An 18,422-nucleotide genomic window follows, 5' to 3' on the forward strand; every position below is an offset into this window, starting at 1 on the left:
TGGACTGGCTGATCTTGGAGGTCTCTTCCAACCTAGTTGATTTTATGATTCTATGATTCAACCTGGAGCAATTCTAAAGGCTGTTGAGTATTTTGGGATAGATCTCCTGCACTCTTCCCACCATTGTTTTCTGCTTTCTCAGAGCAGAGCTGCTTTTTATCCTAGTTGCTTGGGATAGGAACATAGAGGATGCTAGACTTTAACAAAGTCAGTAAGAGGCACAGAAGCCATGTATGCATATAAGAACTCAGCAGATTACATTTTAGCCTGGCAATCTGAACTGTCCTGTGTGAAGCAGCTAGTGAAGCTTCAGCTCATTCAAGAAAATCAAAAGGAACCCAAAAAACCCTAAACTTGTGATGCTTGGTGCTCAGCAGGCAAAAGGGAGGAGGAGGAGAGATGCTACTTTCACCTTCTCCAGCTTTGTTTTGTAAATCCTCTCAGCTGTACTGTGATGATAGTGATTATGATTATTACAGCTGGAAGTAATTTTTTTCCTGAGGATTGGGTTAATAATTTAAAGATGATAAAAATGAGATCTTTCACTGCATGTACAATTCCCTCTCTCAAAACGAAAAGAAGTCTGTGTTTTCCTAGCTACAGGAAACATACTGATTTAATTCCACTCATTAATGATAATGGATCACGGAATACTTAAGGAGTCTGGTTTGTGGCAGGATAACTGTGTTTGTAGACTGACTTGGTCAGGCATCCTGGCATCTGCTGGAGCCATTGGGCCAAAACCAGAGGAGAGTCCAGAGGTATCCAACTGAGTCTGAACTGGTACAACTGTCAGGTTAAGGTGGAGGCACATGAAGAGATTAATTGCATCGTCTGAAATCACTTAAAGGCTAATCTGAAACCCTGCAGATCCCATAAGGGTCTTTCTGTTCTCTTAAAAACTGCAGATCTCCATTCTCAATCTTAATGCTAATTAACTTTCACATAAACCCTAATTCTGCAGTCAGCCATTCTTTTCCAGAGAATGGCTTCCAGATAGCAAAAAAAAAGCCCTTTTTTTTTCATATGTCCATGAATAATGCCTTTTTCTGAGTTGAATTCCTGTGGGTTCTGTCATGAATAATATAGAAATCATTTTTTAATGTGGGTTTTTGAAAAATATGAAACTACCTCAGAAGAGAGGTGAAGCTTCTCTAAGACAAGAATTCATTCTTCTTCATGATGGGTGCTTTCCAGTGGAAGGGAAATACTGATGCTTTGTAAATCATAGAATCATAGACTTAACCAGGTTGGAAGAGACCTCCAAGATCAGCCAGGCCAACCTAGCACCCAGCCCTAGACAATCAACCAGACCATGGCACTAAGTGCCTCAGCCAGGCTTTGCTTGAACACCTCCAGGGATGGTGCCTCCACCACGTCCCTGGGCAGCCCATTCCAATGCCAATCACTCTCTCTGGCAACAACTTCCTCCTAACATCCAGCCTAGACCTCCCCCAGCATAACTTTAGACTGTGTCCCCTTGTTCTGTTGCTGGTTGCCTGGGAGAAGAGGCCAACCCCCACCTGGCTACAACCTCCCTTCAGGCAGTTGTAGACAGCAATGAGGTCCCCCCTTGAGCCTGCTCTTCTCCAGGCTGCACACCCCCAGCTCCCTCAGCCTCTCCTCACAGGGCTGTGCTCTAGGTCCCACATATACAAACAGCAAACCATGCACACTGGGTGAGTTTCCCTTCTCTATCTTCTTTATATAGGAAAGAGTGAGAAATATAAATACAGACATTATTCAGGGTAATCTCTTCAGAGAAATATTTACAGATTTGTAATATTTGGTATCTAAAATACGGAAACTGAAAGGAAAAACTACAGGTGTAGCACAGGAAAGTTCTAGAAATGAGTTAGAAGTTAAATATAAATCTAACTGGCAGTTAAATATTACTTTTCAATCTGAAATAAAGTCAAGATGGACAGAGTTTGTCTGTGCCAGGGCGAGTGGCTGGCTGCTAGTTTGGCATGTCCACAGGGAATGAAGTAGTAGGTTGATGCCTCAAATAAATGACAGGGAAGGACAACTTACAACTCATCCTGGAAGAATCAATCTTATATATGCATATTATTATGCCAAGTTGTATTCCTAGTAGGATTAGGTTTGGCCAAAGAACAAGTAGTAGTATTGGAGTTTCCTATAACAGAAAAATAAGTTGAGGAGATGATTTCTCTCTTAAATGAAGATACTGTCTCTGAACCAAGTAGTTTTTTTCATGAGAATTTCCAAAATACATAGAAATTAAGATCATCATTGCATGAAGTTAAGCTTGTCTCAGAAGATCTTCATTTGGCATTTTGAGAGAGACCATTGCTAATGTGTTGCTCGTGGCAGAGAGGAGCAGTTCTGCTGTGGGTGCAGTTTGATTCCGTTTTTCTTTGAGTTCTCATTATAAGATTGTAGCAGTTTTATGTCGACAAGCTTGGTATGCAAAGATACTGATGATGCTTTGGAGGTTTATTTTCAAGCACTGAAGATAAAGTCTGAGAAACCTGTTTATTTTTAATGAGATGTAAACCTAACTAAGCCTGGGGCTTCCTCCTCGTATTTATATTTCTTACCCATCTGACCATACTGAGGCTCTACTTTGAGAATTACTCTTTCAGAGGATGTAAGTACTTTGAGAACTTACAGTCTATAACTCCTACTGTGTCTATAGTTGAAGCTGAGATTATTTCTTTATTGTTGAAGCTTTTCTAATAGCTGGGATTATTTTTACCTATGGTCATTTTTACCTATGGTCATTTGAAAAAGATTTTGGCTCAACTATGTAGGCAATCATAGAATCAACTAGGTTGGAAGAGACCTCCAAGATCAGCCAGTCCAACCTAGCACCCAGCCCTATCCAATCAACTAGACCATGGCACTAAGTGCCTCAGCCAGGCTTTTCTTCAACACCTCCAGGGATGGCAACTCCACCACCTCCCTGGGCAGCCCATTCCAATGCCAATCACTCTCTCTGACAACAACTTCCTCCTAACATCCAGCCTAGACCTCCCCTGGCACAGCTTGAGACTGTGTCCCCTTGTTCTGTTGCTGGTTGCCTGGGATAAGAGACCTGCCCCCACCTGGCTACAGCCTCCCTTCAGGTAGCTGTAGACAGCAATGAGGTCTGCCCTGAGCCTCCTCTTCTGCAGGCTGCACACCCCCAGCTCCCTCAGCCTCTCCTCACAGGGCTGTGCTCCAGGCCCCTCACCAGCTTCATTACCCTTCTCTGGACACATTCCAGTACTTCAACATCTCTCTTGAACTGAGAGACCCAGAACTGGACACAGTACTCAAGATGTGTGTACTAACCAGTGCTGAGTCCAGGGGAGGAATAACCTCTCTTGTCCTCCTGGCCACACAGTTCCCGATACAGTCCAGGATGCCATTGGCTCTCCTGGCCACCATATGAGTAAATTTTATGAAGACAGGATATGATTTCTTCTTTGTGTGACTGACTTACTGACTTCTACTTGGTATTTATTCTGTAGTCAGCTTGAATTCAGAATTACTGAAAGAGCTACAACAAATCCATTATTAAAACTATAACTGTGAGTGACGTTACCTCGTGTAGTCAGGAGCTGCTGCATTGCTCAGACATTCCAGTAATAGCAGCCAGTCTAGAAACACTGGATATTTGGAAGAAGATCTTACATTACTAATATGTCTTACTGATGTGAATAAATTCTATTAAGGATTTCCTCCAACGATTTTTAACCACTGGTAGTTAGCAATAAATGTAAATGCATTGTACTTGGTTCTCCCATTTCTTTACAGAGAAGCAATAACTCTTGTGTGTTACATTTCTTATGACTGGAAGGAGACCTTATAGTGGCCTTCTAGTATCTGAAGGGGAACTACAGGAAGGCTGGGGAGGGACTATTGACAAGGTCTTGTAGTGACAGGACAAGGGGGAATGGGTTTAAGCTGGCAGAGGGGAGATTCATACTAGATGTTAGGAAAGGGTTCTTTGCAGTGAGGATGGTGAGACACTGGCACAGGTTGCCCAGGGAGGTTGTGGAGCACAGAATCACCAAATGGGATCTCAGATCCCATTTGGTGATTCTGTGCTCTACAACCTCCCTGGAGGTGTTGAAGGCCAGGTTGGATGAGGCCTTGAGCAACCTGTTCTAGTGGGAGGTGTCCCTGCCTATGGCAAGGGATTGGAACTGGATGATGCTTGAGGTCCCTTCCAGCCTAAACCATGCTATGATTTTATGATTCTATTAAGAATTAGGCATCTGAAGGTAGTTTATTCAGTTAGTAAGCATCTTCCAACCTCAACAATTGTACAATTCTGTGATTCCTGGGTTGATGGCCTGGATAGCTGTGGCAGGCAGCAGCGCAGGAGGCCTTGCTGGGATTTCAGCCAGCCTGGCTCTTTCACAGGTGCTGAACTGCTCACCTCCCTAAACACTGAGGCCATCATCTCCTGCCACTGCGTGGCAACTCCTGAGCTCCATAACTAGTGGGAAAACCCCATCTTTTGTAATTATGGTCTGAAGTCTTCCTGCTGGCCTCACTCCAGGGAAGCCTCTAAGATTGTGCTTCCTCAGCTGAAAATCCTCACAGACACACACACCCTGGCCTCCCAAAAGCAGTTTTCCCTCTTTCTTTCTTTATCCACTTCAGTTCTCACACTGTAAGAGACAGGGAAACCTTTCCCTTGGTTTGCACAGAGATTTTTATATCAGGGCTTTTGAGTCATTTTGCCTCCTCCCCGAGTGTGGCTCTGCAGTTCAAGGAGAGCCTTGCCAGGCAGCGGGCTGAGGAGGGGTGTCCTGCATACACAGAGGGTAGTGAGAGGCACCACTGGGTGAGCAGGTTCCTCTTTGCACAGCTGGCCAGCATGGGTGTGGGAAGGCCTTAGGAGATCACTGAAACCTTCAGGGTAACCCAGGATGTGCAGAAGTACTTTGCTGCTTAGCCTCAGTCAGGGTTTACAGCTACAAAGGAGGGAGAGACTGTTTTGAAACCTAAACTGATGTACATGTCTAACACTGTTACTGAAGACTTGAGTCCCTTTCCACCTGGTGTATAGTGAGAAGTGATTACGTTTATGGCTTTTACTGCTTCCAAGTAATCCAAAATAATACAATTATGATTAAAATATCTGCTCTCTGCTTGCCTTTTCCTTCCCTTTCTTCTTCCTTTTCTATTTCTGTCCCATCACTATAATCAGAATGATTTTTTTTTCCAATAAAATCTGAAGCTGGCTGGTTAATGCTCATATCCTAGGGGGAAATGGGCTTCAGAGAATGTACAGGGCAGATGAATTGCTGTTACTTGTCATTTTAGCAGATCTCTGTGAACTCTGTTCAAGTGCAAAGGCATTTGCCAGATACCAGCTGCTGTGATTTTTTTTTCCCCCCAATTTATAAGCATCCAGGATTTTCCAGCAGTATACTGAAAGAGGAGATGACCTTAAGTACGGTTGGAAATAGTTGTTAATCTCTATTAAGATGGTGTTCCTATAATCAAACCCACGTGGAGTTGGTTTTTAGTTCATTAAATTGCTCATCATATTAAATTGGCCATTGGAAACTGAATCCTGCCAGCAATATTTCCCTTACTGAGGCTGTCTTGCATAGAAGGAACAGTCATTTTGTTACTGAAAAAATGATGATAAAATCTCACTGCCTTCTTGCAGATGCCATCCCACCAAGCTATTACAGCCTTTACTTCAGGATTGTCAGATTTGATGTCTCAGCGATGGAGAAGAACGCTTCCAACTTGGTGAAGGCTGAGTTCAGGGTCTTCCGCTTGCAGAACACAAAGGCACGTGTCTCGGAGCAGCGGATAGAGCTGTACCAGGTATGGTGATGCCTCATGTGTGTCAGCTCCTCTCTTTCTGCAGCAAACCCATCTTGTACCCATCTGCCAGGTGGAGCAAACCACGGGGAGAAGCAGTTGAGTCCTATCTTTACAAAGCAGCTCTTATTTCCCCTGCCTTTCCTAGAAAGAACTTCATTCAAAATTGTGCAAAGCTGAAACATGCAAAGTTTGTAGAGTGGTTGTGCCTCAGCACTCCAAAGATTGAGCATATAAGTGACAGCAAGGCACTCCCTGGAGCTGTTCAAGGCAGGATTGGACGTGGCACTTGGTGCCATGGTCTAGCCTTGAGCTCTGTGGTAACAGGTTGGACTTGATGATCTATGAGGTCTCTTCCAACCTTGGTGATACTGTGAAATAAGTCATTCCCAGATCTTTCTCTTCCAACATGTGGCCTGTACTGTAGTTTACATAGAAGCCAAATTCTTTGCTCTGGCTTCTCTGTTCAGGAGCAATCTTTTAAATCTTCCTGTTCCTGTTGTTCACAGAAATAGCATCGTTAATAATCGAGTTTCAAAGCTAAACATTTTAGAACCTGGCTTTTGTATGCTAGCCCAGGGGCTGAAGCAAGTGAGTGTACAAACTGGGGACTGAGGAATGAGGAAGAAAATGACCCCATGACTTTCTCACTCCTTCTTGTTGATAAGGTTGATGTAATTTAATCCTTAAAAATACTTTGAAGCCATTGAAGTCACTTATGTAGAGTCTGCAGTTGTGCAAATACTGCCTAGAAAATATTTCATCTAAAGCAGAGTTCACTTTGCTGAGAAACATAGCACCCAAAATGGCTCAGCTCCCAGCTGTTTTATACCAAGTGAAACTCGTGGTACTTCCAGCACCTGTCAAATTGGATACCACCTTGTAAATGTGTATTGAGCCTCTCTTTCCCTCTGTTCTTGCTGTTCCCATTAGCTATGCCTGGGCATTCTCCTGAGTTCAAAGCACTGCATTGTTCAGTTAGATCTAGTGGGTGCAAATTTGAATTAGTGTTCTCCCTTACTTCCTGTGTTCATCTTTCCCTGCCTGGTCAGGTTAAGTGCAATCTAAACTTGGAGCAGAGAGGGGAGCAAATTTGGGTTCACATGCTTGTTGCATTAGCTATATAAGCCAACATTAGTGGCTGAAAGCAGGCAAAAGTGCACCATGCTGTTTAGATATTGTTTAGATGTAGAAGAAGCACGATTCCCAGTTGAATGTGGTTCAGGTCCACAGGTGGTCACTGGCTTCACAACTATGACAGCCTGACAGAAAAGTTTAGTAAATAACATATTTGTTGTTAAAAGAGAAAACTAGGAATCTTTAATGGCATTTACTGGTATCATCTGTATGTAACATCACAGAGAGAACTAGATTTTAAGTTGTTGTGATGCTGACACACCATCCTGTTGAGATGGTTGTATGTTCTGGCTTGGTCTTACTGTTCAGACATCTTAAATAGAGTTGAGATCTCTGGGCTTTCTGTTTTCTGCTTTTGAGAGCTGTTAGTCAGACACCTGAAAGGAGTACAGCTGTAGTTGCCTGAGCTCGGTTCATTGTATTTCTCTGTTTGAGGGACATAGGACACAAAGGGTTCAGCAGAGGTAGGGAAGAAAGGGCCTTTGCTTGGCTGGGATTTCACCCTGTGATGAGAAACATCTGGAGCTTAGTTGAGAGAGTCTGACTCCAGCAAGCCTGTGGCCATGGAAATGATGGGCACCTGCATCCAGGGCAGGTACTTGAGTCTTTTAGATAAATATATAGCTGGTGAGTAAGGCAGTTTCTTATTTAGGCTTGGTGGAGCATACTGAGTGAAGTGTTAGGTGAGTAATGAGTGCAGGTTATTGTAGGATTAGTTCTTTTCTCCACCAAGTAACATGCAAGCCAAAGGCAGCAAGCTCTGAGCGTTTGTTTGTGCCAGGCATATTTTTGGCATGTTATTTTGCTGCTTTGCTTCTTTGCCTGTATAGAGGCAAGCTCTCTTTGGAGCATTTCCCTTGCAAAGTACCTATTAAAATGATAATGGTAGTTCCTTTGCCTGCTTTACTTCTTACTAGCTTCTGTAACCTTCTTACGCTGGTTGATCATAAACTTATTTCTTGCAATCTTGTGTGTAGCTCTCCCCACAACTTTGTATGGAGGTGTTAGCCATGTGATGGCCAACCTGAACTGCATGGGTTCCTTGTCAGAAGCTCTACTGCAGGAGTATCAGAACCTGTGAATACTGCTGCATCTAATCTCCAGGATGTGAGAGATTAGCATGCTGTGTTTTAACAGGAAAAGCAAAACCAGGAAAAAAATGAAGAGCCAGTGCCCATAGTCCCTCTGAGTCCTTTCCAGCTTGAGATATTCTGTGGTGTACTGCAGGACAGCACTGTAGATAGCATCCTAAACTTAGTAAATTAAGTGTAGAGGTTAGAATGAGGAAAATCTAAGGAGCTGAAGGTGAGGAAGGATAGGAAGGAGGCACTGGTGCTACAGTGATGCTAGAGGAGCTTCAGGGTTGTGTAATGATAGACTGATAGTGCAGGTAGGGGTATGTAGCAGCAGGGAAAGGTACAAACATGGAAAGGAAAAGGAAAGAATGAGCAAGATGCTTGTTTTGATGGAAGCTGGAGAGGCATATGTATTCTGTAAGGTTTTAAGACTTAATCCAATATCTTTGCTTCCAACATCAAAAGCCACGCATGGATTTTGAGCCTCTCAGAGGAGACTGCTGATGGAGTTTGCCCTCTGTGAATAAGCACTGCTTCCTGTCTTGTGAGATACATGCTAGGCTTGCCAGGGCTGTTGTGCCCAGAAGGAGCAATGTGGGTTTTCATCTTGCATAAGCAACATTTCATTATTAGGATTTTTCCCCCTCCCACCAAGTTTCAGGTTGCCTGGTGTTTTGCTTTGTTCAGGACATCTTGATGAGGGTTTTTGAAATTCTTCTCATACCTGCAGTTTTGGGGAATGGTTGTTCCCTCATCTTTCTTAGTCAAGGAGGAAGAGAGGGGCAGAGGTCTTCTGGAGAGACAGAGCTCTCTTGTGATTCACTAAGAAAGTGGCTGTCCCTGAACTCAAGCAAGTCTCCTAACAGCTCTCTTGAGAGCTCTGTGATTTATTCCAGTAGTAGTATATGTACCACTGGTGAAGAAGGGACAATAAACTCTGAAGGATTATTTTAGGAACAGCTAGAGACAGATGTGCAGGGTAAATAGAAAAAAGAAGCAAACAGAATATAAATATTTTGTTTCTCCTCCTGATTGATTCTTTGTGTGGCCCTCTGACCTTACTGATCTACCCTTTAAAATGGAATAAGAAAGGCAAGACTGCACCTTTTCAGCTAAGCTTTCCCTGGGCTATGCTTGGCTTCATTTTCCAAACCACATCAGAAAAGAACTTTGTGTTTTCCTGCAGCCCTTGTTTACACTGACTCCGGGAAGGCAGTCTGGGGCTGCTTGGTGTGGCGAGCCAGGGCCGTGGCCCCTCGCTCTTGGCCCCCATTGCAGCAGCAGCAGCAGCAGCAGGACTGAGGTTGGAGCAGAGAGCAACTCATGTATTTATGCTGGGAGCGAGTGGTTGTGAATCTGTTTGCCAGGTCTGATGCCCCTCAGATTCCTCCAGGCGGTAGGTCTTGAAGATTATTGTCTTGGAGGTGCCCTGGATGTGTCTACTAAGCCAGTGGGCAAGTGGTAATCCCCCTGAGCAGAGACAGTTTCTTTAATATCTGTTTTCACCCAGAATACTTCTCTTGGTATTTGAGGATTAGTCAGTCACATCTCTGTGTCTCTGTGTGCATGAGAAGCTCAGTGCACTTATCAAGTAGTCTTAGGATGAAAAAATAATAAAGCTCATAGAAGTAGGAATTAGGTTTCTTTTATAAAGCTGGTGCAAAAGCTTCTCTCTGTTCTTGGCTCCGGTTAAGTGAAGCCGCAGAGAATTAATTTTTTCTAAGGCACTGCCTTTTCTGTTGTTTCTTCTGCCCAAAAGTGAGGGTTAATCTGCTGGTGGTGCTGCTGGTTATCAGCACTTTGGAGAGTGTGAAGCCTCAGGGAAGGAAGTGGCACGACCTTAGATGATAGAAGTGAGTGCTCTCCCACACTTCTCCTGTCCTTCCACTGTTCTGCATTTGCTCAATGGCTTCTCAGCATGCACTGAGACTTCAGAAAATATTAAGAGGATAAAGTACTTTTGAGGGAGGGAGGAGGAATAATATTAAATAAACAAGTTTTAGCATCCTCCAGTGGCCCTTGCTATGTTTTTAAAGATTTATGCCAAATGCAGGCTTTATTGGAATTTGATCAGATAAAGCTCAGTTGTTATGGGAATGTCTTTGTTCATCAGTTTTCTTGCCTGCTTTGAAGACTTCATCACATCTTTCTTTTATTAAGGTGCTTCTGTATTTATGAATAAACTCCCTGCACCCTTCAAAAAAAAAACCTCTTGACTTTTATGAATAAGCATTCCAAAAAATAAATAGGCACCACTGCAAAGCTGGATGAGTAGAAACCTTCACAATGCAGAAAGATGCTGTTCAGGGAGTCTTGTGGTATTGTTTTTGAGGTATTTTTATTATGTACAAATGGTCAAACAATAACAAGTAATAATTACTTCCCGTGGAAGTGACGACATGTTTTGTTAACACATCATAAAACATCATAAAATCTGTAGATGAAGCACTTTTTTTTATCTGAGGCTGCTGTGGGTTGGTGTACCTGAGAGGCTGTGGACTTGGGGTGATGCACTACAGAATATGTCAGAGCACAGAACTGGAGCAAGCAGACGGCGCCAGGGTAAAGCCCAGAAGGAATGACAGATTGCAATCATGACTTCAAAGCAAGCAGGAACAGACTGTCATAGAATGGTAGAATCATAGAATGGCAAGGGCTGGAGAGGAGCTCAGGAGATCATCTAGTCAGATTCCCCTGCCAGAATCAGTTTTGGCCTGTCCATGTCAGGGAGGGTCCAGGTCCATGCTGAGAGCATCTGTAGAGCTTGCTTAGGGCTTCGGAAGAATTATCTGCCTTCCAGACTGATAACCCCATGTCTCTAAGGGCCTCTCTCCATGCTTGGGGGTATGAGGAGGAAGATGCTGTGGAACATATTACCCCATTATGAGTCACATTTAAATTTAAACCACAGTCAGTTATTCAAATACTTTCAATTCAGACAGTGTTTTGTCTTGTTTTCCAGTCAGAGAATACGTTTAGAGTGAGCTACTATAGACTTAGGCCAAATCTCCACAGTGCAAATCTGAGGCAATTTACACTGACTGCAGCAGAGCTACTCCAGACAGATCTTCATATAATCAGGAGCAGAGGGACCTTGCTCTCTTTTCTTGCCAAAAAGTGCTGTCTCTAATGCCACAGAAAAATTACCCAGGAGCAGGATTTGTGGCCACTAGCTGGTGCAGGATGTCTGTATTACAGATATCACCTGGGGCACTTGATTTTAATTGACTGCTGCCACTGTGACCCACATCTGAAGCAGTATATTTGAATCTCACCATTTATGTATTGCTGTCCTGAAACCAGACTCTTGCTATCTAAAAGGTTATAAGGTTATGTTAAATGAAAAATGTACAGTGCTCTTTGAAGTGCCAAACTCGGTATGAAGTGTGGATCAGATATCTTTCTACTTTGATGACAACCTTCTCTTCCTTCCTGGGCCCCCTCAGCCACAGCTTAAGACCAGAGGAAGGTAATATGCAGTATATTTCAGTTGAATTACTTCTTTCTCCTTGTTCCAGAATCCTTTCTTTGGTGTGTGGTGGTTTGTTTTGTTTGAAATAGTGTGTCCCCTTGAAAAAAAAGTCAGTATGCTGGAGACCATATATAGAGTACCTTTGGCAAATAAACTGGCAATGTCAGTGAGGGGAAGTATTTGTCACTGTGTCATATTCACTGTGATTTGAGAGGTTATCTCAGATGCAGCCACTTCTTGCCAGGACCAGAGCAGTTAGTGAACAAGACTTGAGGAAGTGTGTAATGTCCTCAGCTACTGAGATGAGCCTGCATGTACTCACAACTCAACAGTGCTGTGTGTAGAAGTGTGGAGCATTGAGCTGATTTATTGCTTTTTGCAGTGCAGGTACAGTGCATGTTCTCCCTCTCTACTCGGCCCTGCTAACACCAGACCTGGAATGCTGTATCCAATTTTGGGCTCCCCAGTTCAAGAGAGACAGGAATCTACTGGAGGGAGTCGAGCAGAGGGCAATGAAGATGACTTGAACATCTCTCCTATGAAGACAGACTGAGAGAACTGGGATTGTTTAGTCTTGAGAAGGCTGAGAGGGGATCTTGTTAATGTCTGTAAATATCTGAGGGGTGGGTAGCAGGATGAAGGTAACAGCCTCTTTTTAGCAGTCCGTAGTGGTGAGACAAGGAACAGTGGGTGTAAGCTGGAACACAGGAGGTTCCACCTCCACGAGAGGGTAAACTTCTTTAAGGTGAGGGTGATGGAGCCCTGGAACAGGCTGCTTGGAGAGACTGTGGAGTCTCCTTCTGTGGAGACTTTCAAAACCCACCTGAATGTGTTCCTGTGTGGCCTGCCCTAGGTAATCCTGCTTTGGCAACAGGGTTGGACTAGGTGATCTCTGGGAGGCCACTCACTACTTCTAACATTCTGTGATTCTAGGGAGCATAGGAGTGCAGGATGTGGGTCAGGAACCAGCTGCTAGGTTTGAGCTCCTGCTCTTTAGACTGTAATCTGGTGGGGTAGTTAAGCCCACTAAGACACAGGCAAGGTGTAATCAAGCACTGAGCATAGTAGTTACTGTGATGAGGAACATCAGGTTATCTTGCTAGCCTTCAACTAGGGAGCCTACTGGAGAGGGGAAGGTAATATTGCTGTTCGGGAGTGATGTGGAAAACAATGTTGGAGAGAGCCATATACGAAGAATAAATGATGGAAGAAAGCAGAGGAGGACAGGAGTGGTTTGTGTGGATGCTTTTAAGTGGTGGGAAGAGAAAAACATGGAGAATCATGGTTTATAGAAAACTCTGCAGGCAAGAGAAAGGGGAAAGAGGAGTGACTTGTGAACACGACAGCATCTTAGAAGAAACAGAAAGTCCAGATTCCAGATAGGAAAGAAAGATGCCTGCCAAAATGTTGCAGTAAAATGCATGTGAACATGAGATAAGGCTGTCAGTGACAGGGTTGAGGAAAATCTGTACATAAAGGGGTGATGAACACAGAAGTACCCTTCAGGATCTAGGGGATTTGGCTAGAAGAGGGAAGAACCCACTCTATTTTTGTTGACTTTGGCTCCTTTTTGATGATATTTTAATAGTGCATAATGTGCCTCTGACAAGTTAAAGCTAAATGCTAGACAAGTTCACTCGTTTTGCTTCATTTTACATAAAATCTTTCTTTTGAGCTATCTTAAAATCTCCTAAACAGCAGGAAATTGCACTCAATATTTTAGAATCTTCCAGGAGAAGGACTCCAGACCCTCCCTTCTTGTTTATTGCTTGTACAGTGCAAAGTCTTCCTGACTGCTTAACCAAATGGCCTCAGGGCTATATCCCCAACTTACACTGCACGTGCATCTTCAGTGGCAGGAGGAAGGCCTTGCTTGGGGAACAAATGGAGAGGAAATCCCTTCTCAGGAGCTCTTCTCTTCCCACAGCTCATCCCCTCACCACAGGGTGATGCAGTCAGTCAGTCACAGTGATTCCATGACGTACTTGACTTCCCATCCCTTTTTGACCTGCTTTAGCTACTCTTCAGCCCCCTCACACTTCACCTTCTTTTACCTTTAAGCAAGTAGCAGCCAGCACTGTAAGAGAATCTTAGTGCAGCTGTGGCCCATCCAGATATAAAAGGGGCTGGGTTATGTGTGCAATATGTTCTTTTTATTTGCAAGTTTGCATGAAGAACGTGTCTGGCAAGTTCTGAGCAGATGGATCACAGAGCTGTGGGGTTTTCTGAAAAACAAATTGGCAAGTACTCCATACCTTTCTATTTTGGCAGGAACTCTGCATCTCATATACTACTCTCTAAAGATTCTGCCCTCAGCTTGAGCCTGATTCAGGGGCCTTTGCAAGTAATGGAAAGACTTCCAGTGATGAGCAGGGGGACTGTAAAGCCTTTTTGAATCCATAGCACTGAAAGCAGAGTCTGGATTACTCTTTTGCAGAAGTTGTTGCAAGCAGAGCTTGAAAATGCACACAGAATTTTGGACTAGTGGTGGTAATAAGAAGCTAAGATTTTGACAGCCAATAGACTCCCATCTATCTGGCACAAGCTACTACATGGAGGCTTTGCACTTTACAACATGTTTCTATATATAATGACCAAGAAACTGGAGAGGTTTGCAACAGAATTAAGGGTTTGCTTATCCTTCCATCCAAGATAGGGTCAGAGACCTTGAACTCAAACAGGGAGTGAGAAAGGATTAAGAATTAGCATATTCATTTTTAACTTGAAGCTTCAGAAAAGGCTGCAGTTCCTGAGAGCTGTCTGAGGAGGCCTTTGAAATCTGGAACCAGGCAGCATGTGAATCTTTCAGCAGGGTGCATAGTATGGAAGAACAGTACATAAGAATTTGGAATTGATAAGCAGCTGCATATGCAGACCTTGGGAATCTGGTTATTCCACTGCAAAGGGTAGGGCTGGAATCTCCTGCAGGTTTCTTCTAGTTCAAAAGAGGTTATCCTAAATGGCAGTTTTCAGCCATGATGTTGTGCATAGCTGAACTTATCTCTCTTCTGATGTTAACCAGCACTAGCACATCATTTACCACTGGATCTCATTGTTTGGGCTTATTTACTTTGAGCTTATAAGTACATGTCAGGTTATTTCCATTATTTTAAAAGGTCCTTGAAGTTCCAGTGGAAACCATGGATAATGACTGATAAGTAAGAGACAGATTAGTGAGCCTGCCAAGATGTTGTAATACACAAGAACATCTCAGGAGTCTGAAATGACAGAGAAGGGAAGGAAGGAAGTTATCAGGGAGCCAGCAGCATCTGGAGAGAGGAGATCAGACAGTGCAGACTGAATGGAGAAGAAAAACAGATTAATAGCAGGTTTTTACTAGATAGTGCTATATTTGCAGCTACTCAATGATTGCAGAACCCAGGATGGCTAAAGCAGGGAGCATCCCAAGTTCCAGGGCAATAAAGCAGACAGGATGGATATTTTTAAGTGGCCACATGCTCTTATTACTGCATTTTGAAAGTTCATAGTTGTTTTTTGTTTAAAAGAAACTAAGTCACTAAAAATACTTCCTAACAGTTGCTGACCATAATGCTCAAACCCAGCTATAAAATGCCCTTCTTGCTAAAACTGAGCCTTTGATGTGTGCCTGGGGTTTTATTGTCTGCAGCAGATGTATGTTACTGATGCATTAGCCTGTGTATCATCAGCGCTGAACCACATTCAGCTTTTTGTTTGTTTGTTTGCTTGCTTCCTGGGGAGGTGCTGAATTTATTAGCCCAAACCATTCCACTGTAAATTATACTTAATTGTAATTTTCCTATTCTTCTGTGTTTGACTGTGGTAACTGTAGAAAACTAGAAGTAGTTATTGGTCAGATTGTCACATCTGAAGTGCACTAAGCAAGTGGCAGTTTTGGAGCTCAGCTTATTTGAAAGAACCAATGTGTCTTTCTGTCATCTTTTTGTCCTCTGTGTGTGTAATGAGTCATTGAAGACAGGCTCTTCTGGCATCTGCTCTTAGTGGTTGTTGTCTGGAATATCTGGAATACATACACTGATGTTTTCATTCAGTTAGCTGCTGTTATGTATATAAAAGAAGTGGAGTAGGCAGAGGAAATTTTGAGCAAAATACTTCAGTTTCTCTTAACAGAGTCTTGGGTTTTGGAGGGGTTTTTTTGTTTTCTTTTTGAAGCAGTGTAATTACACTGATGCCAAATGCTCTGCTGACATCAGCCTCTGCTATGGCCCGTTTTTAGAAGCCATGTTTCTGCTAGCTGCACCAATGTTTTGTTTGTTTGCATTTGGACCCATTACAATGGCATGCCTTCACCAGTCACTCCCAGTCAAACTTACCTCTGCCTCCAACCTTGTCAATTCTTGAGAGCCTCCTGTGATTCCAGACATAGTAATAGACTCCATTCCTTTACAGTTTGAAGGCATCAATGTACATTGTGCACCCGTGTCCACTAGAGCCCTGTATTTCTGAATTTTCAAGGCACCAGGCCATCTAGGAGATACATTCCAGTATATCCTATTATCTTCCTGGTCCCTGGCCTCTGCCTGGCAAGAGGCAGGGCCCCCCTAATGTTGGCCATTACAAGCGCAGTTGGCACAGTGTTCGATGTTATTAGCTGAATCATTGCCAGAGCTGTCTGAGTCATGTGGGGAAACCGAGGCAACTGCTCCTTTAGTCTTCTCACTCTGCAACTCCCTCACTCTTTTTAGGAGAAGTGAGGTAGGTTTTCCATCCATGTTTTCACCAAACTGGTAATAGAATCATAGAATCAACCAGGTTGGAAGAGACCTCCAAGATCATCCAGTCCAAAGATTACCCGCAGAGACCCACGTGACTGTCGTTGTCTATAAAGAGATGGCAGATTTATGGCATTGAATAACAATCTTCTAGTCCCCAGGAGATTTTTTTTTAACCCTGTTGTCTCGACCTGGGACATTTCCTAAACACGTGTAGCTGTGCAAGCAGGAGCAGTGCTTTGTTTGCACCTGGCTGCTTTGCGAGCCCTTTTCTGCAGTTCAGTGCATTACTTGTTTATTCATGGGTTTGTTGTGCACTGATCTGCTGGCAGTAGCTGCATGTATGTGGCATCTAGAGATCCTTTATAGGTACTTCAAGAAAAGACTGGATGAGGCACTTGGTGCCATGGTCTAGTTGATGGTTAGGGCTGGGTGATAGGTTGGACTGGATGATGTTGGAGGTCTCTTCCAACCTGGTTGATTCTATGATTCTATGATTCTACTTGTAAGGTAATTTGTCCTCTGGTATTTTTTAGAAGGATCAACAGAGTTAAAAAAAGCTATGAAGGGAGAGTTAGTGCCTGTAGAGAAAGGTAGCTAGGCAGCAGAGGTTAAGTGTACAAGATACCTTTTCAAGAAGATACTCACAAGCATTTTGCTATTTGTTTTCCTGTGAAAGGGAGGAATCCCATGCAAAAAGAAGGTAGACAAAATCAAATTGTTCTTAGAATTTAGAGCATTGATACTGAATGGTAACTACTCTGCATACTAGGCTAGAAGTCTGCTGGATAACTATTTGGTAACACTTCTACCTGTTCAGCTCATCCCTGGCTAACATGGTCATGTGCAGGTGTTCCCTGCATAGTCCTGTATCAGGAAAGGCAGCATTGCTTTATCACTGTGTTCAAAGGAAGAGAGACCAAACAGCCAGCTGCACCTGGAAGAACATCCTCATGTCTCAAGTTGTGCCAGGGTAGGTATAGGCTGGATGTTAGGAAGAAGTTCTTCACAGAGAGAGTGATTTCCCATTGGAATGGGCTGCCCAGGGAGGTGGTGGAGGCACCGTCCCTGGGGGTCTTCAAGAAAAGCCTGGCTGAGGCACTTAGTGCTATGGTCTAGTTGACTGGCTAGGGCTGGGTGCTAGGTTGGACTGGATGATCTTGGAGGTCTCTTCCAACCTGGTTGATTCTATGATTCTATATTCAGAAACTGCAGATGTTTTGCACATCCTGAATGTTGGGTTTGTTGATTTGGGGCTTTCACTGACATGCATGTGAAGGTGTACATGCTCACACTTGCACGTGTGCGGTTGTACATCATTAGCTACTTGTGCATGTAGGTGTTTAAATGTGTCACTCCTAAGTGAGGGCGGTGAGGCTGTGTATGTGGAAACTGCCTCCTACTCGTGGAAATGATGGAATCTGTCATCTCTACAAGCAAGTGGTCATGCATTCATGTCAGGACCCATAGACATAACAAACTCTTTCTGCCTCTTCAGGAGGGAGTGCTTGGATAAGTTTCCAGAAGGAGATGAGAATGAAGAAGTTTAACTCAGTCTTCCTTTTCTCTTGTGATTTGCTTGTTGTTTTGGTTTGTTTTTTTTTCCACATCTTCTGTTAATATCTGTAGTGCCCCATAAACTGTTGGACAAAGACCTACTTTTTAGACCTTCATTTAGCTCCTGCAGATACAAGTTGTGAGGCAACATTTCTGATAACAGTGCTTGATGTGGTTGTGATGGGCTAAGCATAAAGGCAAGGCAGTGTTTATAGGCAAGGCAAGGCAATGTTTGTAGGTAAAGATTATAGCTCTTCTGAGACCAGTCAGGATAGTTGGAAGTAGACAGGCTTTCAAGCACAAGAGCTGCAAGGAAAAGAAAAGTCTTCCCTTTCCCTTTCCCCTTTCCACTTTCCCTTTCTCCTTACCCTTTTCCCTTTCCTCTTCTTCTTTCCCCTTTCCCCTTTCTCTTTTCTCTTCCCCCTTTCTTCCCCCTTTCCCCTTTGCCTTCCCCTTTTCTCTTCCCCCTTTCTTCCGCCTTTCCTCCTTTTCCTTTCCCCCCTTTTTCCCCCTTTCTCCCTTTTCCCTCCTTTCCCCCCTTTCACCTTTCCCTTCCCTTCTTTTTTGTGCAGCTAAACTGTTTGATCTAGTAGGAAGAAACTATTGGAAATACTGAAAGATATTTTTTTCAATGGGAACATAGGCTTGAAGGCATAGTGGAAGAAAAGG

The 18,422-nt window shown here is 43.5% G+C and overlaps 1 protein-coding gene across 1 annotated transcript in view; it reads left to right on the plus strand.

Annotated features, from left to right (window-relative positions):
* TGFB2 (transforming growth factor beta 2) overlaps positions 1-18,422 on the plus strand; it is a 68,472-nt gene that overhangs the window by 37,465 nt on the left and 12,585 nt on the right. Inside the window, exon 2 of the mRNA XM_064164531.1 lies at positions 5,639-5,802. Within this exon, the coding sequence (XP_064020601.1) occupies positions 5,639-5,802 (164 nt within the window). The remainder of the gene's footprint in view (positions 1-5,638; positions 5,803-18,422) is intronic.

This window comes from Pogoniulus pusillus, chromosome 25, assembly GCF_015220805.1.
Source record: "Pogoniulus pusillus isolate bPogPus1 chromosome 25, bPogPus1.pri, whole genome shotgun sequence".
NCBI classification, from domain to species: Eukaryota; Metazoa; Chordata; class Aves; order Piciformes; family Lybiidae; genus Pogoniulus; species Pogoniulus pusillus.